At 35.8% G+C, this 22,392-nt stretch overlaps 2 protein-coding genes across 9 annotated transcripts; one reads left to right on the forward strand and one right to left on the reverse strand.

The window, feature by feature from the left end:
* The first annotated feature begins 1,270 nt into the window (after positions 1-1,270).
* On the forward strand, positions 1,271-12,923 carry LOC107800869 (proteasome subunit beta type-3-A-like). Of its 7 annotated transcripts, XR_012700369.1 has the most exons (11): positions 1,271-1,408; positions 3,281-3,366; positions 3,605-4,225; positions 4,331-4,552; positions 4,837-4,961; positions 7,378-7,559; positions 8,369-8,476; positions 10,641-10,730; positions 10,846-10,930; positions 11,872-11,966; positions 12,695-12,923. XR_012700369.1 is itself a non-coding variant. In XM_016624119.2 (8 exons), the coding sequence occupies exons 2-8, from the start codon at positions 4,911-4,913 to the stop codon at positions 12,741-12,743; spliced, it is 660 nt and encodes a 219-aa protein (XP_016479605.2). In that variant the 5' UTR covers positions 4,413-4,552; positions 4,837-4,910; the 3' UTR covers positions 12,744-12,923. The 7 variants fall into 7 exon arrangements, 5 of the variants coding, with proteins under 5 accessions (XP_016479602.1, XP_075089594.1, XP_016479605.2 ...); XM_016624119.2 differs by lacking the exons at positions 1,271-1,408; positions 3,281-3,366; positions 3,605-4,225 and having other exon boundaries at positions 4,413-4,552; XM_075233494.1 differs by lacking the exons at positions 1,271-1,408; positions 3,281-3,366; positions 3,605-4,225; positions 4,331-4,552 and having other exon boundaries at positions 4,830-4,961.
* A 1,589-nt stretch (positions 12,924-14,512) lies between these two features.
* On the reverse strand, positions 14,513-18,217 carry LOC107800868 (psbP domain-containing protein 2, chloroplastic). 2 transcript variants are annotated; one of them, XR_012700371.1, is made up of 4 exons: positions 17,816-18,217; positions 16,731-16,886; positions 15,526-15,859; positions 14,513-14,646 (listed from the first exon to the last, which is right to left on the reverse strand). XR_012700371.1 is itself a non-coding variant. In XM_016624115.2 (3 exons), exons 1-3 carry the CDS (start codon positions 18,191-18,193, stop codon positions 15,599-15,601), a joined length of 795 nt encoding a protein of 264 aa, XP_016479601.2. In that variant the 5' UTR covers positions 18,194-18,217; the 3' UTR covers positions 15,315-15,598. The 2 variants fall into 2 exon arrangements, 1 of the variants encoding a protein (XP_016479601.2); XM_016624115.2 differs by lacking the exon at positions 14,513-14,646 and having other exon boundaries at positions 15,315-15,859.
* Positions 18,218-22,392: the final 4,175 nt, after the last annotated feature.

Consider the following 22,392-nt stretch of genomic DNA (forward strand, 5'->3'; position numbering starts at 1 on the left):
TAAAATAAAAACAAAAAGGGGAAAAATTTGAAAGTAACATTATAATTTCGCGGTGTAATTACCATCAATTCCCACCTCCCCTTAAAAATTGGAGAGTATAATTACACCTCTCCAATTACACCCAATTTCATGCTGACCAAGTATAGACAAACATACAAAACCTTGTAATTATACCCCGTTACACCCAAATCCAATTCTTAGGGCGCTTTCCAAACAGGCTCTAAAGGGAGTACGATCTATCTTCTTTAGCTTCCCAATCTTGTTTTTCCTTTTCCAAATAAAAATAGAAGAAAAAAAAACTAAATTGAGATGAAGTAAACCCTAGTATAAATTAAAGCCTTCTCCTCATTATTTAACTTCCGATTTATAATCCCATATTCAAAATGATCATATTATTAAGTGATGTTACTATAGGGTTGACACCAGGTAGTCACTATAAATGGCTGCAAATTAGGAATTATCCAGTGCGTTTTAAATTTTAGTTTTTCAGTTGACAAAAATATTTTGAAGTTCTGATTTTTAATTTAAAATTCAGAAAAAAATAAATACTGATTAATCTCTAAATACGGAAAAGGGCCAAATATACCCCTTTACTATCATAAAAGATTTATATGTACTCATCGTTATACTTTGAGTCCAAATATAGCCCTATCGTTATATTATTGGTTCAAATATATTCCCCTTTCGTGAAGTTTGTCCAAAGTGGACATCCAGTCCTACGTGGCACTGGCATTTGATGAGGTGGATGCCACATGGCTTGCCACCTCAGCGCCCCTAACCCATTTTACCCCTCCCTTCTATTTTTTTCCTCCACTAAAATTTTCTTCCCCTCCACCACTATTGCCACCATTACTGTTTACCAATGAAAAATATTATATTCTAAATTTTAATCTTTTATATATGAATTAAGGGCGCTGAAGTGGCATGCCATATGACATTCACCTCATCAAATGCCAGTGTCACGTAGGATTGGATGTCCACTTTGGATAAACTTAACGGAAGAGGGGTATATTTGAACCAATAATATTACGGCAAGGGTGTATTTGGACCAAAAGTATAACGAACTATATATTTAAATATTTTATCATAATAGAGGGATATATTTGGCTCACATCCCGGAAAATGTCTATTTGTACACTTGCTCCTAGTATAGGTCTCCATATATAATTATTTTAACCCGCCAAAGTTTGACCCAATACACCGATTTTTAACCCGGTAATTCCAATGGTACTTACAAGTACCATCTAATATACATACACTTGCGAGTTGAGTTGACGAATAAGTAACACAAACGCAGTTGTTGTGTTCAGAATCTTCCTCAATTCTTATTATATATGAGCTTTTCGTTCGCATATTTCCATTGCCTATCTGCATTTATTTCTGGGTCCATAAACTTCTTCCCACCATGGTATGTTTTTAAGTGCTTGTACAATTTTCTTGTTCTCTTCAGTATTTGTTTCTCTTTGTTTCATTTTGTTCTCAATGTAGGATTTTTAGTTGCTAAGTCCTGAGTATTGAAAGGGCAGCTCGATGCACGAAAGCATTGTAATTACTTCGGCTAATACTCTAAATTTTGATAGAACTAATATTAAGAGATTGTTTGGGTTGGAAACAAGTTATCCCAGGATTAGTTATCCTGCGATTGTTATTCCACCCTCCCATAGAGATAGAAATAATACTACAATCTCAGGATACGGGATTAGTTATACTGCAATTTTATCCCAACAAAATTGGGATGAATTCATCCCAAATTTAATCCCAGGATTAGTTATCCCTTATTCCTCGTACCAAACGGAACCTAAGAGTTAAGAGTCAACTCTAAATTAACTATTTCACAATCCTAAGTCCGTGGAAGGGCCAACCCCAAGGTATGTTATGTAGACAACCCTAACACGAGCATCAGTGGTTGATTTGAGCTCTTGCAACTAAAATCAGGAATATGATGTGTATATTTAATTATCACAAATTTTTGGGCTTTCAGGAATTTATTTAGTTTTATACCACCGGGTTCACCACAGAGAAGGAAATGTGTATTCTCTTCATTGACAGTTGTGAAAGAACTTTTTACTTGTGATTTGTTGTTTCCCGATACACTGATTAAACAAAGGCGGAGTTAGAAATTTATATGAGGGGATTCAAAAAAAATATTAGAATGTCATAGAGTTGATCTTGTGACATAAAACAACTTTTGAACCCCCTTTATCATTACACTAGAATTTTCCCTTGTCTCAAGGGGATTACCAATTTATAATGCAGGGTAAGGCTGCATACAATAGAACCTTGTGGTCCGACCCTTCCCCGGACCCCGCACATAGCGGGAGCTTAGTGCACTGGGCTGCCCTTTTTTTTTTGCTAAATAATTAATTGAAAGATTTGATATAATTTTTCGACGAAATGCCTACTAGCTCCGCCCCGGGCTGTTTGCTATGTTTTCTTTGCTTGTTATACGTAGTTTGTGGATAGTGAAATTGTTTAGATAAAATAAGAACTTTCATGGATAGATGTTTTTCAATTGTGTATGAATTGTTTTACTTCAACGTATTAAAAGGTCTAATGTCTTTTAAAACATATAGAACAATCATTTACCTGGTTATAATTGTAAGAATGCCAAGCATAGTGCAAGCTTGGCTGGATTAACTTACTAAAGAAACCAAGTGTCCAAAGCTCTGCTTGCAATCACTTTAACTAGTGGTGTGGTGGCAATAAAAAAAGACTGGTGCTAATTGAAAGCCAGCGCTTCATCGCTTAAAGAGATGAAATGATGTGAAGCTAGTGATTCTTGCTTCACGAGCGAAGCCATATGCTTCAGTGAAGTATGTGTTTCTAACAATGATGTTCAAGGTGATCCAAATGAGATTGGTTGGTTCTTTGAATATCAACATTCAGAAGTTGGATTAATACCGTTATTGTTGTATATTAGGTAGAAAATTAGTATATTAATTTCAATTTGATTGTTATAGTACGAAATCATATATGTTTGGCATTTATTGCTTTTTCCTGAAGTTTGCGCTTTACTTCAAAGAATCGTGTGTGTCCCTTCTCACTTTTTGTTTTAAGCTCCATAGACCTTGTCGCTTTTTTGCGCTTTTTACTTTTGAAAAACACGTAGAAAAACTATCTGCAAGGTGAACTTAGCCTACTCAATATCGAACTAGAAGCACAGTGTGCAAATTGCAATACAAACGAAGCAAAAATGCTAGCTAGGTGGAAGCTACCCACTAGTTGTATATTGCTTTGCCTATAACTGTATTTTCCATACTTATTTCGCCATGTTCTGCAGGTGACAATATGTCTACAGTGTGGTGACAAAGGATTCTCTAACGCCTTTGTTTTCTGTGTAGAATGTCTAGAAGTTGCTGTGCATCGGTGAGTTGACACACTACTAAATGTCATTGTAAAGTTCAATGATTTTACCGTCTCTTATTAGCTTTTGTTTTTTGAGTTTTTGTTCTCTCTTGCGTGAAAATTTCTGGTTTGCCGGTTTGCATTAATTGATGGCTGGAACATACATTAGTTGTCTTTAAATACGGATAAAGATTTTAGGTTAATCTTTCAGATGTCTTTCTTTTGTTTTTTAATCCTCGGTTTTCTTTTATCTCTTCAGCTACTGCCTTGATAAAATTCCGGAAACATTTGATGAATATGTCTGTTGGGTTTGTGATGATTGTGAGATGAAGGTGCCAAAACATGTCAAGAAATGTCCCAAAATTGATTTGGTAGAGCATAGTCAATTAGTAGGTGATAGCAAAGGTAGGAAGATTAGCGAGAAGGAGAAATATAATCCTACTTATGTGATAGATAAGAAAGAGGTAACAGGACGAGTAATTAGCTCTTCGGAGCAATTACAAGCAAGAACTGCTTGCAATGAACGAATGCAATTAGCTGATCTTTCTGCCTTGCCAACTAAGTTGTCGAAGAGAGAGACTGATTGTTCACTGACCGAGATGGTTGGGAAAAGTCTTCAACCTTGTATTTCCAAGCAACCTCGTGATGCAAATACTCAGCTCGATGCAATGGGTGATTGTTCTGCCATCACTGAAAAGGGGAGTATATTTTCGTCTAATGATTGTCATGGAAGGGAATCAAAAAGAGACAGGAGATCGACACCGGAAAATAGAACTGCTCTAAATGGAGACGCTTCTCAATCTTTGAACGGCGAACTGCCAAAAGATTTTATACATGGTGTCCAGGAACAAGCACAGCCTGTTTATGATCCTAGTTGGAGGTCAGGAGATATCTCACGTATTATTCGCTTGGGAGATTATTTATCAGTATGGACCTGTTTTATTGTGAATGATTTTTTTTTGTTCTCTTGCATTTTTGTTGGCAGGGGTGGTTTTTATATATGGAACAAAAAGTATGAGATACTTGGCGGACTTGTAGCTCACCTATCAGTCAAAGCATGCCAAAAGGTTTTTGAAGAAGCAAAATTATTTCCACCTTTGCTTAACCTGGAAATGCTTCCGAAATCTGATATATGGCCTAAGAGTTTCAACACATCAGAACCCTCTGATGCTAATATTGCATTGTATTTCTTTCCTTTGGATGCGAGGTAATTATTCTATATTTTCACTATTTTACACTTTGTTTTTCATCAGATTAAAAGGGAGCCTTGGAGCAACGGTCAAGTTGTCTCCGTGTGACCTATAGGTCACGGGTTCAAGTAGTGGAATCAGCCACTGATGCAAGCATCAGGGTAAGCTGCCTATATCACACCTCCTTAGAAAACGCCCTTCTCTGGACCCTACGTCAACGCGGGATACTTTGTGCACCGGCCTGGCCTTTTTTTTTTCCCATCAGATTCGCTTGTTGTCATTCTATTTTTTCTCAGTACAGACATGTGATGGATTTTGATCATTTGGTTGAGGAGATGATTGGCGAACAACTTGCTCTCCGAGCAGTTGTGACAAATGCTGAACTATTGGTTTTCACTTCCACGGAACTGCCCCTGCTTCACTGGAGTAAGTTTTTATTTGATATTTGATAAACGCTGCTTCACTGAAATTTTTATTTAAGTTGCTTGAGAAAACTGGTTGGCAGGATTCCAAAGCAAACACTATTTATGGGGCGTTTTTAGAGCAAAGCAGGATTCTAGTAGCTCTCAAATGGTATCGAACGGGATTAAACCTGTGATGCTTCAAACTCCAGGGAATGTTTTGGATGTCAAAGATAAGTTAAACCTTGTGAAAGCCAAAAGTTGGGGAGCAGAGAGTCCTATTAACCCTTTAAGCAATAGCGCAAGCCTTGCGTCTAGCACTTCCTGAAGCATCTGAACTCCGAGCTTTTAGCTTTTCAATAGATATACCTCGGTTATATTTCATCTCTTCAAGGTTTCTTCTAATGGCAGGCCTGTGCCTCTATTCCTGCTTTCCAGGGTACCTCTTCATCTAGTATCAGACGATTCTACTGATTTCTTCTTGGTGCAAAACAAAGGTTTGAAAACCTAGGAGTTTAATAATGAGCATAATGGCCTGCTCATTTTTGTACTATTTGACTGAAATGAAAATTTTGTGGCCTCATGAATGCATTCAAGGACTGTTGGTAAGTAACCTGGTGAAAAAAGCGAGGAAGCTAACTCACAGGGCTTTGGTCTAGTGGTAAGAATGCAATGTGTGATTTGTGGGTTAGGCGCATCTCACGGGTTCAAACCTTGTCGCACACATATGCTTGGTATTTAAGTAGAGAAAGGTAGAGAAAAATTAAGAAGGGGGTGGAAAGCAGCAACTTCTAGTAATGTCCTGTGAAACTTTGTGCACCAAAGACTGGTTACCTATTACTTCCCATCAGCACAAGTACAGGGTAACTCTGTACACCAAGACTTGAACAGATAGGAAGAAATTACCTTGCGTTCTTGCTTCTGTTTGGGATTTTAACCTGAGACTATAGTTTTCAACACATTTCATTATCCACTATTAGCTTGGAAGTTTTACTCAAGTAGCCGAGGTTTAATTCTTTATAATTTATTCTGATTCAAGAATAAAATATGAAAATTTATTGAAATTACTTAAACAATAATGTCTCGCATATCAATATTGATCATAACAAGTTGCTTCTTGTAGGCTCTGTGACCAAACCATGAACTACTTAGGGGTGGTTCGCTTCTATGGTTATTCATATAGAGGAGATAATTAAGCTATAGATAGATTTGCTAAATGTTAAAGTAATCAACTAGGAGAAATAATTCTCTCTTTTTCTGTTTATGTAATACTCTTATCTGCGATATCCTTGAAAGTTTGACACAATTTCATTGACATCATTATTACATTAATTTCACAACTTATTTTATTACTTAATAATCATAGAATAGCTTAATAGATACTTATATTTGCACCATTTTCGATATGATTCTACAAGATCTAGTTTCATCCAAGTAAGAGATTCTAGCCAATGAGGATTTAGAATATCATACATTGATTAATCAAAGAAAAATTCAACAATGAAAAGAAAGACCGATTCTTTGGGATCCTTCTTTTTTTCAAACGAAATGAAAGAGATAAAATCAGGGTGATTCCCGAAATGCCTTTTTGGATATTCCTCAATGTCCCGGCTAGTTACGAAACGTGAGAAGCATATGACTAATCATCTGTTTCCCAAAGAATTTCTTGGGAATCCTACACAATCTACTCGTCCTTTTATCTTTTATAGAAGGTCATAACTTCTTCTTGGTTCGAATCCTACTGAGAGGTTCATTAGAGATTAAAAATTATTGAAGAAAAAATAATTTTTTTTCTTTTGTCCCTTCCAAGCTCGGGGTAATTAGTTTTTAGTTTTATGACCGTACCTCTTTTTTTACACATGATAGATTTATTTTTACACGTAAGAGATCTGTCTTTACACATAAGAGATCTAAAAAGGTCATTTTCTTAAATTCAAAATTGTAAAGGGTCATGATGTACAAATAGCACCTTCTTCCAAGCATCGAAAGATAATAAATGGTTAATATATTAAAGATAATTATCTATTTACAAAATAAATATTACAACTTACATTGAGAATTGGCAATTTTGATTTTAAAAAGTAATGCTAAAACTAGAAAATTAAATAACAAATAAAAGAAAAAGATACAAAATAAAATAAAATAAAATAAATCCTCTTCATCCCTCCATATTGAATATTGCAAAAAGATTCAATATAAGGTGCTGCAATTTAAGTGTTCCCCAAGACACCAAAACACAGTCTCTTCATTAGCAAATTAAAGTATACCGGAAAATATCGAATCGTTTTTCTAATCAGTTTCCGATGTCGGTAAGTTCTTCTTTTTCTTCTTCATCTGATGTGCACAAATGCTTAATAACTGTTGTAAACCTAGCTCTTATGCATCGAATATGAGAATTTATATAATACTTATTTCTGAAAATTTGGTAAATTTATGAACAGATCTTCGAGTACAATGGAAGTGCTTTAGTGGCTATGGTTGGGAAAAACTGTTTCGCTATTGCCAGTGACCGGCGGCTTGGTGTACAGCTGCAAACGATTGCTACTGATTTCCAAAGAATTTTTAAAATACATGACAAGCTTTTTATTGGCCTTTCTGGCCTCGGTACTGATGCCCAAACCCTGTAATTTCCAATTCCTCTCTTCTATTGAGTATTTTTCTTACTATTTTTTCTTGCCTGCTAATTGGATTGGGCGTTTTCAACATTCTTTAGAGTTTAAATTCTAGCATTAAAAGAAAAACTATTACTATAAGTGATTTCTTCTCATCTATGATCTGCGTAAGCCTTGATCAGCAGTGTTACTCGGTGCCTTTACTTGGTGGGAGATAGTAGGTGCGCATAAGCTGCCCAAACACCACTATTGTCAATAAAAAGAACATTTTTTTGGGCATCCAAGGGGATGGCTTAGTGTTCAATGAAGTGTAAAGAGAACCATGAGGTCTTAGGTTTAAATCTTGCAGAGTCAAAAAATTACTAGGTGATTTCTTTCAATATGCTTAAAATGTGGGCCACATTACCTGGTACCTATGCTATTGGGAGGTAGCACCTACCCGTGAAATAGTTGATGTGCATATCAAGCTGGGCCAGACACCACCGTCATCCAAAAAAGATATAGAAAATTATCGAGGTGCGCGAGAGCTGGCCCAGACACCACGGTTATAAAAAAATATAGAAAATTGTATTGCTGTAGAAATGTTAAGCATGGAAGTTGACTGGAGCTTGGAGTTGGTGATAACTGACTAAGATGCTTCCTGCAGGTTGGGGATGTGGGGAGTGCGAAATAAAGGGTGGAACTGTGTTTTTTTGTTCCTTATTTGGTGCTGCTTTCTTGTTGATTGTGGGATGGTGAGGGGGTGCATCAAAATCTGTTTATTAGCATGATTTCTTTGGATTTTGCACACTGATTTGTGTTTTTGATTACGGTTTTTTAGGTATCAAAGGCTTGTCTTCCGTCACAAGCTATATGAGCTTAGAGAAGAGAGGGATATGAAGCCTGAAACTTTTTCCAGCCTTGTATCTGCTATTCTTTATGAGAAAAGGTTGGTAAACTAGCTATTTGTTCTGTAGCAATGTTGAGGTTTACTTCCTGAAGATTACTCACGGTTAGTGGTGTTCAATCCAAGGAAAACCGTAAGACCAAACCAGACTGAAAAATTGGATCAAACTGACTTAAAAAACTGGCGTATATTTGGTTTGATTTATTTAGGTACTGAACAACAAAAAACTGAACCAAACCAACATACAAATATATTTGTTTTTATAGATGTTTGCAATTGTATAGGAAGTTCTCTTTAATATGCCTATCATATCTTTAACAAATATTTGCTGGTGAAGAACTTCAGTATGCCACATAATTTTATAGGATTCCTGAATTTTATTCCTTTGATTAAGTAAAAACGAACTGTTGTTGGCAAAAGGGGGAAAAACAGCCCGCATTTTAACTTGTTTCATGTTCCCTACCAAATGCATATTGGAAACTCCTTAGTCAAGGGTTTTTGATGGTCCCATTTTGCCTCCCATGGCGGAGCTTGAGCTGCTGGATTCCCACTTTTAATGTAACCAATTCCTGCCAATACAACATATGAAGAAATATATATCCTAAGATTATGTTGAATCTTTAGTAGTCAATGTGCTGATTCTAGTCTTGGTAAGTCATTTAATCTTTGTCTTTAGCTTTGTTTACAAGGACGTCGTTATGGGGAGTTGAGTAGTAGACTAGCAGTAAAGTGCTATTGTACACTTACATTGTTGCATAATCTATCTGTCCGCTTAGTTCTGAGATATCGCTGGAACCTAGTTGTAGAGTCATAATACCTCTTGGTGTCTACAATACTTCCTGAAATATGTCGGAAGAAAATAACCTGAAATAAGTTGCAAGTCATTGAAGCACATTTAAAGCTGTGAAAGACAAGAGGGGTTGCTCTGATGGTAAGCAACCTCCACTTCCAACCAAGAGGTTGTGAGTTCGAGTCTCCCCAAGAGCAAGGTGGGAAGTTCTTGGAGGGAAGGATGCCGGGGGTCTATTTGGAAACAGCCTCTCTACCTCAGGGTAGGGGTAAGGTCTGCGTACACACTACCCTCCCCAGATCCCACTAAGTGGGATTATACTGGGTTGTTGTTGTATGTATTGTTCTTCATAGCCGAGGATCTTCCGGAAACAGCCTCTCTAACTTCACAAGTCGGGGGTAAGGTCTGTATACATACTACCCTCCCCACACCTCACTTGTGGGAATACACTGGGTATGTTGTTGTTGTTGCATGTATTGTTCATCATATCTTGTTGTATCTTGTTTTTAGTCTAGATTTTAGATAGGTGATGAAAATATCTGGTCCCAGCAGTGTTATTTATTTTCTGATTCTTTTAAATCTTTGTTGGCCCCAATCTTTCTGTTCGCTGTAATCCAATTAAGCCAAGCGGAACTCCAAATTTTTTTGGCTGAGTCAAATGTATGTACCAACTTTGAAAGTCAAGCTCAAATACAACGCGAACTAATGCTTGGTTTTTATCACAAAAGTTTGAACCCTCAATTTACCTGCAAATAATCCATTAGATCTTAGTTTTAAGTTGACTTTAGCTCTTGAGTGGGGTGAGACATCGTTTGCCATTTAATAGACTAGATCTGAGATCTATCATCTATTAGATTAAAGAAAAGAGAGAGATGTGAAGAATGATTAGCAACAAATCAGAGGAGATCTAAAAGGACTCTTTAGCGTGAACATGTTTCCTAAATCGTATACAAATGTTACTCGAGATAGGAGGATGTACCTAGAAGAAAAGAAGAATCAGATTCTAATTTGGGTAAAAAAAAAAACATTGGATGACATGTTCTTACTTTCCAATAATTTTTCCTACTGAATTATAACAAAAGTCTAACCCCAGAATTTGTGAATATTTCTTGGCAATCCCCTCATGCAGACATGTTAAATATCCCACACAATGAATATACAGGTACGATCCATATTAAGTGACAAATTAAAAATCAAGCCGAGCTCTCGAACTTCCTTGTCGAACATCTTGTTGTTCATATTTTAGCTCAAAAATTCATCGAGCCTAATCTTAGCATTTGCAATTAACAAGCTTGATGACAATTTATCACTCCAAGTAGCTGTTTAGTGGGAGAAAACCTATCAAAATTCGTGTCTGGGTTGTTTGTTTGGGTCTTCCACTTGTAATAACTGCGTTATCCATTTGGTTTTGTCTAGGTTTGGTCCATACTTTTGCCAACCTGTAATTGCTGGATTAGGAGATGATGACAAGCCTTTTATTTGCACAATGGATGCTATTGGAGCAAAGTACGTTGAGTTTCTTCATACTGGTTCAAGTTTGAAATTTGGAGACTTATGTACTCTGCCAGGTTCTCTGTGGCTTTGCATGCTTACAGTATTGTTATTTATTCTTCTCGTGCAGGGAGCTTGCAAAAGATTTTGTTGTTGCTGGCACTGCATCTGAATCACTATATGGTGCCTGTGAGGCCATGTTCAAACCTGACATGGTTTGTTACGGTTCTTGCTTTTATTTTTTATAGTTACATAATCTCTAGCTTGAATGACATATATCACATCAAATTTTCCTTCCCTAATGGAGATAATCATCCTAGAGTTGCTGAGGCTGCTTTTATTTGATGCTTATTTCAGCTGGTGCCTGAGAATTAGTGTATTTGGTATGCATGAACGTGGAGTCTTTTTAGTCATTGTTCTGTGTGTCGATTTAGTAAAATTGCCGGCAGGTTTGACGAATTACTCTTTCTAGCGGATGCTGCTTTATGGGTGAAAAATCAGTTTTATTAGATCTGCATTGGTGTTTTTAGTGTAAGGAGTGGTGTAAGGATACAAAATCACATCTTTTTATGTTGTCAGTTCACAACATAATTGTGGAATCTTGCACTTTTTTAGTTGATCTGACTTTGATGATGCTTATGAGGGAGCAAAGATATCACCTGTAGAAACCACATAGGATTCACTAGGAGAACAAGGCAACATGGGAAAGTAAACCACCATGCATTTTTTGGTCTATTTGGAAGAGAGCAAGAGGTTAAGCCGTAGTAGTGGGAAGAAGTTTTTATTTCATATCACATATTCTTTTTGTTGTAGAGGAAGCAACGCAGTGTGTGTATATATGATGGGGATAGCCAGATGGAGTATGGTGGTTGAGCCGCTCACTCACTTTAAAATAGTTTCTGACACCAGCTTGGTGTGTTGTTACTGAAACGATCTTTGACTAATAAACAAAATGAATAAGATGAACTTTATTCACATTAATTGTTAGAGCAGGTATTTAAGTTTCTCTCGAGGTTGAGATCTTCCTATCCAACATTACATGTGCATGCTTTAGAATTTTTCTATTTACTTCTTTGCCATGTTTATGTTGTTTGCCATGCATTTAGTTCACATTTTTATTGGCTTTGAGGCTTTTTATTGCATGGTAACATTTCAGGGACCAGAAGAATTGTTTGAGACCATCTCTCAGGCACTTTTGTCATCAGTTGACCGTGACTGTTTAAGTGGTTGGGGAGGACATGTTTATGTTGTGTAAGTATTCAGTTGCTTTCATATGCTCATTTTATTAATCATTTCTCCTTAGTAATATCTGCCCGAGTCCCTGAACGAAACAAAATTACTCTATGATAATCATCCATCATGTATTATGTTCTAGATGGTGGTCTTTAAGGCAACAAGGAACTCTGTGCCCAACATGTTTAGAGGATTAGGTAATTTTGGGAAAATGCCCTCCTAAAAACAGAAACAGAAAAAGATGAGCCTAAAGTATGGTGGCATTATTGGGCATGGGGAGGTGGCTGGGTGAGAGTGATGAAATGATCGCCATTCAAATGTTGGAGACATGGGTTCTTGCTTGAGGCTTAGGAACGGGGAGAACTGGGTTGTGGAAGATGACAAGCTGGGGGCCTAAGCAATAGCAGAGAGAAGGGGTCTTGGCAGAGGGATGGTTGGTTGGAGGCAATAGCTATTACCTTTTGTAGTTGTTGCATGTGGAAGTTCTCCCCCAAAGCGTGAGCTGTAAGGGATTGTTATTGCACTTCTATTTTTGGAAAGATCGAGGACTTTGGTTGCCATTAACTCTTTATGTGAGGCATTTTCCAGCTCCAAGTAGAGTACTAAACTTTAACATATGCTCTTTATGCATCTCTCATTTTCCTTCCTTTTTGCTTTTTCTTTCATGTTATTTGGTCCTTAGTTGAAGCGAGTAATCTTTTTTCGGTACTTCCATCTTATTTGGTCCAATCTGTGTGTGGTTGCAGTACACCAACTGAAGTGACAGAGAAGATCTTGAAGGGAAGGATGGACTAAACACTTGTAGGTGCTATACTTGTTCAACATTGCATTCACTCGGAGGACATTTCACTTTCCTTGATGAATACTTCACATTTCAATTTGATACTGTCGTATACGCTTCTCTCCAGGATTGTTAACTGTAGATTCAGTGGTTGGTCGCTAATGAATGTTAACATTCTAGTTAGTTGACAATTAGCTATTTGAGCTTTCCGACGGATTTACTTTACATTGTCGGCGTAGCGTGTCAGTTGGGCCGGGGAAGAGGATTCGCCAGCCAAATGGTCAACCCTCTACATCCTGTCCCACTCGACCACCAAAACATGGTGTGTTGAGGATAGAGTTAGTTCTCTATTGAGCACTTACTCTGCCTTCCTACTGTTGGAATTAATTTTAATTTTTGTTTTTATTGTTTTGGTCGACCTTTTCTGATAAAATTTCACCAATAAAATCTTACAGCGATCTTCCTGACATTACATAGCCGGTCAGTGTAGTAAATCAAATTCTCTCTCACCAAGTACTAAATAAATGGGAAACTTTGGAACAGATGTTATCAACATTCAGCTAGAGTTTTAAGTCGAAGGAGATCAACTTCTACAAAGCATAGTCTCTCAATCTAGTGTTTAATCAAATACAGAGCTATGGCACAATCTGTGTTGAAGTAATGGTCTTAAGACTGCTACGCGAACTGCAAAATATGTTGTTAAAACCAATTGCTCTTCATGTTGTTTCTAATCCAGTATTTCAAAAGAACCTAATACATCGAGATTACTTGTTATTTCGACTGTTCAAAGATTCATCAGAAAATTATCTCAAATCAAGATTGTAAAACAGTTAGGAGAATCTTTGCTAAAGCACTAATGGAGCTCGAGTGGAATACATACGTAGTAATACTCTGGCATGATTACCATTTATGCTAAATAATCTGGCACCACATTCAAGCTCAAACTAAATGTCTTCACTCTGTATATGATTAAGCGAAACAAAACACCCTTAGAAGACCAGAAGTTTAAGAAATAAAGCTCCGGGAATGGACTTAATCCCTATCTTACTCGGCACAAGCTCAACAGTGTTGGATATCTGTAACATCTAGACCAATTTACGCGAAACTCGACTTTTCATCGAGTACTTGCTACTTGCCACCATCATAGGTACTGAATAATTCTGTTCACCAAGGTTTATGCAAATCGGAAGAAATTACCTAGTGTTTTTTGACTCTGCTGTGATTTGAACCATGATTTCCTAGGTTTGCACCCACTTCATTGATCACTAAGCCACACCTTTGAATGCCGACTATGCAATTGCATTTTCAACAATTAGGCCTCTGAACCAAATATGTGAGACTTACTATCCAAGACTAGTGCCAAGGTCTATAATCCAACTTCCTTTCTGAACTAAGAAAGGTGGCTCAACCTCCTCAGCAGACCATAGGAAGTTCTTACTAAGCCATAAGAAAGCTCAAAAATCTCAATTACAAAAATAAGTTCCATTTAGCTAACTTTTCATCATCCCAGGATGTCATTATCATGTTGACACCATTTGGTCAAGCCTCAGCCAATAGTGGCTGATTAACAGTGACATAAGTTTCTGTGGAACCGATCACATGACAAGGAACAAACTGTATATGAGATGCTAGAAAAGTTCTAAAATAGAAATAAGCATTTTTTAGGAGAGATTGCTTCAACAGTGAGCAGGAGAGCAACACCAAATTTGAACGCAGTAAAAACTGAAAAGAACGATGAAATCAGTAGAGGAGGGGGGGGGATGGGTTACAATGTTCCTTATAATTCTAAAACTGCATATATCTGGATAAAATACACAATGAAGACTTTTACAAGCTGATTTTCGTATGCGTACATACATTGCAAATGTGTATCTGTGCTGGCTTGTATATATCAGTTTGGTTGGCAAAGACGGTCACCTATAGATTAGGGATAAGTGTGAGATTTGGAGAATTTTATGGTTTTAAAGAACCCCTACTTTGCCTTAAAAGACATATATTTAGTATTAGAATGAAATGGACCTGAATAGAACGGAATGGATACATAAGTTATGTAGCTAACACCAAATATTTTGGATTGCGGTACTTAATTTATTGGAATACTCTTACAGCTCAATAAAACCTAACACTTGGAGACAAAGTTGTGATGCCACTTTGACGAGTTCCAAAGATTTGAAAACATGTCTGCCCTAAAACTTCGGCTAGACTTTAAAACATAACTGATCCAAATCAGTAAGATTGTATTACATATTTCAAATGAGTAAGTTTGACACACGCATGATATGGTCTATTAGCAGATTAATAGATGGGTAAAAGTTTTATGTTTGAGCGCTTAATTTTGCAGACCAAGAAAGAATCACTAATCAACACCCGCTACTAGAGTTCAAGGGCAGCCTGGTGCACGAAGCATCCCCCATTCACGCAGGGTCCGGAGAAGGGCCGCAACCCAAGGGGTGTGATGTACGCAGCCTACCATGATGCAACATCAGTGGCTGATTTCACGGCTCGAACCCGTAACCTATAGGTCACACGGAGACAATTTTGCCGATGCTACTAGAGTTCAAGAACCAGACAATTTTGCCAGTCCACAAACAGGGGTTTACTACCTTTATACATGGGAACTTCCATGTAAAACAGAAAAGCAAGTAGCTAATTAAGACGTTCTCTCGTCACACACAGACAACGTTACACATCCAGAGTCCAGACGCATGTGAGGCTCGCATTAAAGATAATCAGGTTAGTCACTATTAAGTAAGCAAATTACAAAACAGGACTCAAAATGAAAACCTGGGAGCATACCTTTTGGTTTTGATCCCAGCAGAGGATATGCAGGGCAAAGCCTAGTGAGAAAAAAATTTGCGCTCATGTCAATTTAAGTCGAAGGAGCAGTATCAAAGGAATGTAGAATCTGTTCCAACGTATTTCTTCTAACTGGGTCGATGGGACTTTCTAATCCATCAGAGTGCGCAATGTTTAACAGATAGAGCTTCCCAGACGCTACAAATGCAGCAGACAATATCCTCTTCATCCCTCCTCTGGTGCTATCAATCTTGTACTCAAACTCATACACTTGAAGACCTCCTTCTCCCGTTCTTTCTGATACTGCAACCACCTCAGCCTCCTTTGTACTCTCCTAAGAGTAAGATGACATAGTATTATTAGTTGCCAATATTGTTGGGCACAAAAGCTAAAATTGTGTATAAGCTCCATGTAGCCGGGAGGCACGGGTTCAAGCCATGGAAACAACCTCTTGCAACAATGCAAGGTAAGGTTGCGTATATAAGACCCAATGTTGCGTGCATAAGACCCAATGTGGTCCAACCCTTCCCCAGATATCACACATAGCAGGAGCTTAGTGCACTGGACTGTCCTTTACAACAGCCAAAATTTCCAACATTCATAAATAAAAATTTGAGAAATCAGGGATGGGGAATTAATATGCATTGTAGCACTCAACCCATGTTACCTTTTTGCAAATTCTACTTCTCCAGTGATTTGAAATAAATTTATATTTTTATTATTCTTTTCCGGTAGGATCTACAGTATAACCTTTACATCTTTCTATCAAATCCCAAACATAAAAATCTCACTTGCTGATAGGACTCCTCCTTTACCCTTCTTTAGATTCACAAGGGGATTACACGTTGTCCCCCCACAACTGCGATTCGCAACAGATTTACATAAGATGGCTTTCTCTTCTTTATTGTTTAAGAGAGTGATAAAACTTTTATAGTTAGAGGGCGAGCTTCTCTACTACATACAAATAGTTTGCCACAGAAAATGACACTGCTAAGGAAATGGAGATTACGAGAACAAAATATGTGAACAATAACCACTAGACTTTCGGCCCAATCAATACTCCTACCTTTTGAGTTCTACCCAAGTACTTGGTTAAAAACCAACAAAATCTGGTTGAATAATCTCTCATTAGTATAATGGAATTACGAAACAGCAACAAAACAGAAACAGAAAGAGAAGAGCAGCAAAAGCAAAAGGATTCTGACCTTGCGCTTTTCAGCCAGAATTAGCTTATCTGCCACGAATTGTGGAGTCCCGAATTGGCTAAGGTTTGTTATTTTTACAGGGATAACCACAACGCCTACATTGTTGGATCCCTTGTTTACATCCTGAAACAGGACAGTTGCCCCAGCTTTATCAACCTAAAGAACCCAATAACAGCACAATCAGTTTCCAAAACCTCCTCATATGGTATAACTTTGATGGCGGAGCTAGCAAGAGGAAAGGAAGTTCAATTGAATCCCTTTTCGTCGAAAAATTATACTGTACAAATATGGTAAAAAAAATTGGTTATATATAAACTGTTGTAACACCCTACATATGGTAAAATTCTATTATAGGGGTGCAAAAGTTGCTTTAGGTCGCAAGTTCAAATGTCAACTATGACATTCTAGTATTTTTTGAATTCCTTTATAAAAATTCAATTTTTAGCTCCGCCACTGACTTGTTTGAGTAGGAATATTTCGGTTTTCCTCGTTCCTTCTCTTTGATAAGAATAGGAGAGTACTTCTTTTTTCCTTTCCGTTGTGTGTGTACATGATAGAGTAAGAATTGTCCAATATCAGCCATGATAACATTTTGTAGAAATGACACCAGGTAACCACTCTAAAGAGCTGTTATTTAAGAATTAGTCAGTGCGCCATGAATTTAAGTTTTTCCGTTCAAATTTTCGGGACAAAAATATCCTGAATTTTCCTAAAGTTAGGATTTTTAATTTAAAATTTCAGGACAAAATAAGTAATGACTAATCTCTAAATAGCATCCCTGAAAATGGCTATATGTGCACTTGGCCCTAACATTTTTGTTATGACTACAACAAATTCACCAACGCTAATCTTGCCTATTAGACTGTGCAATAACTAAAAATGCACATAGTCGAAGATGACATAAGAAGAATTTGCTAGACAAATGAATTGTTTATGAGGTGATAAGAAAATAATTTTTTGCATAACATAAATGGGGACATAAGTTCCTTTCCTTTTTAATCTTCATGCTCAGTCAAAATATGCCATATGAATTGAAACAGAGGGTGTATTTTGGAAGAAATAGGGGCAAAGAAAGGGGGATGGACCTTAATCCAAGAAGAAGGTCTGAGGAGAGTGAAACCTTCAGCAGAATCAGTGTATCTTTCAAGCTCTAACACCTCACCACCAATGGCCACAGCGAAGCTTGAGAAAGGGTCCCACAATAAGAACGTTAAAATGGATAAATTAAGCACTCGCCTGTTTGAAACAATTGGAACCATTTCTTCCATAGATTTGTGCGGAGTGGAGAATGTTGCGACAGTTAATAAAGCTCGCTTTCGCTTTTTTAACTGTGGTGGATTAATGGGCATAGTCATAATAAGGTTTTGGAAGAAGCCATTGTAGGCAATTGAGGAAGCCACTGAGCTAAAGGCAGACATTGTATTGTATAACTTATAATGAGAGAAGATGAAGGGAAGGGTCATCTTATTTTTTAGAGGCAGTTATGGTTAGGATATTTTTTCTGGCGGTAATTCTTATAATTTTTTAAAGTGATATCTATATATTTAAAAATTATATAAAAAGTAACCCAAATCATTATTTATTTATTTAAGCAATTGAACAAATCACCAGTTTATGCTTACAAAATAATTTAAGAGAAGTGACTGTTTGGCTGGTAGAGTTATTCTTATGTTGAAACAAAATGAGCTTCGATGGTCTAAATCAGTACATTTAAATTTGTGTAAGTGAATTCTGAATATAAAGGTCAAAACACAAAAACATTCAGTGTGATTTTAGGCTTCAATTTTTTATTTAAACAAAATAATATATTTAAAAATTACATTAAAAAGTACAAATTATATTTAATAATTTACAAAAAGAAACTTCAAGTCTAACATGCATAAAACGGATCGGGAGTAACACCTATAGCGACAAAAATATTATTTTCTTCGTTTATTTAAATGTCTTACGTTACTTTATAATCTGAACAAAAATTATTTTTTATATTTAACAAATTTTTTTAATTCTCTAAATCTTGTGGTCTTGAGAATTTAAAAGTTTTGTATAATTGTGAGATATTACCATACAAACAAATTAAATTGAATGGTAATATGTCACAGTTATTACCAAAAAAAAAAATCTCAAGACCAAAAAATTTAAATACAATTTTAATATATAAACAAACTCAGGAAGTATTTATTTTTTTAACCCCATGTGCTAAACTAATGCATATACCAAGTGAAACTTACAGCTTGTTGGAAGGTACTATGTATAGTAATGTATTGTATCGTTTTGAAGTATACAATATTTGGATAGGTCGTATTATTTTTCGTCGTTTTTATGATGTCATGTACCAACAATATGAAGAATAAACTTATAATATTATAAAGAAAAAATAAGATACGAAGTAGAATTACTACATAAAAATGGAGGGTAAATGTTAAAATAGGATTATTTAATAATATGGAATGACAAGATGAAAGAAGAAAATAAGGTAATAATGCGACCACACGCACTTTTCGTCATTAGGTAACGACAAATTAAACAATACGATACAATAAAATTTAAGTAACAATTACAGTAAACATTATATTTGAAGGCATTTTTTTGTTTCTATACAATATTTAAAACATTATATTTGAAGTAATCTTTCTTTTTTTTGGTCTTGGTTTTATGTTTTAGCGTTTTTTTTAATCAAATTGTTTTCTTTTATTAAAACTGAGCAGAGAGTAAAGTTGAGGAGTTAAAGCCCCTGATTATATATGAGAGATTATCAAAGTAATCTCTATCTCCTTTGTCTATATCTATTAACGTGTAAAGAAAAAAAAGCTATATCTAAACACTCGTGGTGGCTCGAACTGAATTTTTATCGCCTTCAATTGTCTTATTCTGAATGAGGTCATCTTCCACCTATCCAGTTGAGCGAGACCTCTAGCCAGCCGTGGGAGTCTTTCATACCTTGTGTAGGTGATATGTTGCTTTTGGCGGTTCATATATTCGATTAAATTATTAAGCACAATTTTATGCTACCCGGTTAATTTTTTACACAAAATTCAAATCTCACATAAAATTCAGTTCCTCCTAAGTGAGACAATGACGCTTTTAATGTGAAACTCTAAATTTCTTTACCCAAATCATTCAGTTCCCATCAATATTCAAGTTTTTCCGTTCAAACAAATATGAATTAGTGCACATGTGTCGATTGGAATTCATTCTCTACTTTTCTTTCCTTAATAAATCAACTGAGAAAACCACAATATATAGTACATCAACATACAAATTAAAAATAAATTTCGTACAAATTTAGTGCAAATTTGAATAGCTACAATAACATACATAGTAAAAATAAATTGCTTACAACTAATTATATATTATACAACTTATTTACAAATTATCTACAACTTTCATACATTATTTTTACCCAATTAAATACAACTACAATATCATACAACTTAAATATAGTTTTCATACAAATTTTATACAATATGTCTTTTGTATATTTTGTATTTTTGTATCAAATAGTATGAGAGAATGAAAGAAAAGAGAAAAAGGCCCAGGACACACGCTAAACCACAATATCACGAATTCATGAGTTTTTAGTTAAGATGTATGTATAACTAATTCAACTAAGTTTTCTATCTTTCCATAGTAATTTGGAGAAAATAAGCCTAATGTATGTGGTGTGTGCTTCTTCCTCTCTAAAATTCCAATCAAAACTTACTCTCTTAATACAATTTTGATATATATCAATAACTTTATGTAAAAATATAGAATTGATAACTTGAATACAAATTTTATACAACGATTCATACATTATGCAATTATTTTTCAATTTTAATACAACATTCAAATAAAAAATATATAACTACAACAGAATACAATTTACATTCAATTATAATACAACTTTACTACAAGTTCGTAAGTATAGTGTATGTCATGTGTTCTTCTTCTTTTTTCGACTTTCAATCCGAAATTCAACCAAAATCAAGTCTAATCTTCACCAAATACCCTCAAAATTGAGATATAAACTCCAAACAATATTCCCAATTGTTTGCAACAGCACCCAATCCAAACAAATAATGATTTTTGAAAATCCATATTCGATTTCAAAACTTTAAAGCTTTTTAATGGCTACCAATGGTGGAGAGTCAAACACTTCAAAATTTATTGATTGACAATTTCAATTTGAACACCAATTGTGCAACATGAAAGGAAATTATTAAATTAAAACTCTATCGTAAAACGATTGAAATCTATTGATGAATTCCATTAAAAATATATACAACATGAAAGGATAAAAAGTACACAACATCTAGAGGAAGAAAAAATGGGGAAAGAACAGAGAATGAGAGACGGAGAAAGAGACAGGGAAAGAGGGAAGAGAGAGAGCGCAGGGGAGAGAGAGCGCAGGAGAGGAGAGAGAACATGGATGAGAAATAATTGATTCCTTATTCAATTCCTAATTTAAAGGGATACTCATTTAAAACTAATTTGTTTATAATTGGTAAATTATATATGGCCATGTAAGTAAGTTAAAACTTGATTAGGAAGAGTAATAAAGTTTCGTATGCAGTATAGGAAGGTAAAAATCCCATATTTAAAGTAGGAAAAAGGGCCAAATATACCCCCTCTACTTTCGGATATTGTCTACATTTAACCTTTGTCATACTATCCGGTTGAATGTACCCCTATCGTTATACTATCTGGTCAAATTATCCCTACTATCAGCAAACTTTTAAAAATTACCCCTTGATCTGTTAGGTAATCCAAAATATCCCAATTTCCTTTTGATGTTTTAAACGTCAATACCACACAAGAGGGGGGGGGATGATTTGTGTGGTACCCAATTTTCACTTAACTGAACTATAGAAGGACCTGGTTCTTCTATGTGCTCCAACTACTACTATTTGCGGAATAATAAATAGAGAAAATTAAGAACACAAAGATTTTTACGTGGAAAATACCTGGCTCAAAAGGTGAAAAAACCACGACCTACTACTCAGTAGGATTTTCCCAAACTTTCACAAGTATCACTGAGCCAAAACAGCATTTACAAAACTCTTTGTAAACCTAAGGATTAACTCTAATCTCGTTGTGGTACACAGCCTCAACTGTTGCGACAACTTCAAGTTAACTATAACTTGAACACTCTAGGTACCTAATATAATTTCTTCTATGAAAGCTGAAAGGTACAATATAAAATCGCCTACTACAATTGAACTAGAATAAAAGATGGACACTTGGAACTGGTTCTTCTATCTCGTTCAAGTAGCTTCGGAATTGCACACTCGAATCACACATAAATTGCTTGCAAAATCCCCTTGCTCTTTTGCTCTCAATTTAGGTTTAACTTCTGCTTATGTGCATTGCCTGTAAAAGAGAACAACATTGATATTTAATAGGTTAGTAATCAGAGATTGATTGGGATTCAAATGCTACTCTTCTATCGTAGAAGAGTTCAAGGTGATCTCAAACTCTAACACTATATTCTTCCTAAACTGTGTTCTCTTCATGTAAGAAGTCTTTCTCTCCTTATCTAATATACAACCTTTTCGATCAGATCAGGAGATATTGCTTCTTGATCAATTAGATTTATCTCCTTCACGTGCATCTCACATGTACAGGTTAATCATGACTGTGCTTCACAAGATGGACATGGTCCATGTCTGAGTCTTTTGTCAAT

This window comes from Nicotiana tabacum, chromosome 16, assembly GCF_000715075.1.
Source record: "Nicotiana tabacum cultivar K326 chromosome 16, ASM71507v2, whole genome shotgun sequence".
In the NCBI taxonomy this organism is placed as follows: Eukaryota; Viridiplantae; Streptophyta; class Magnoliopsida; order Solanales; family Solanaceae; genus Nicotiana; species Nicotiana tabacum.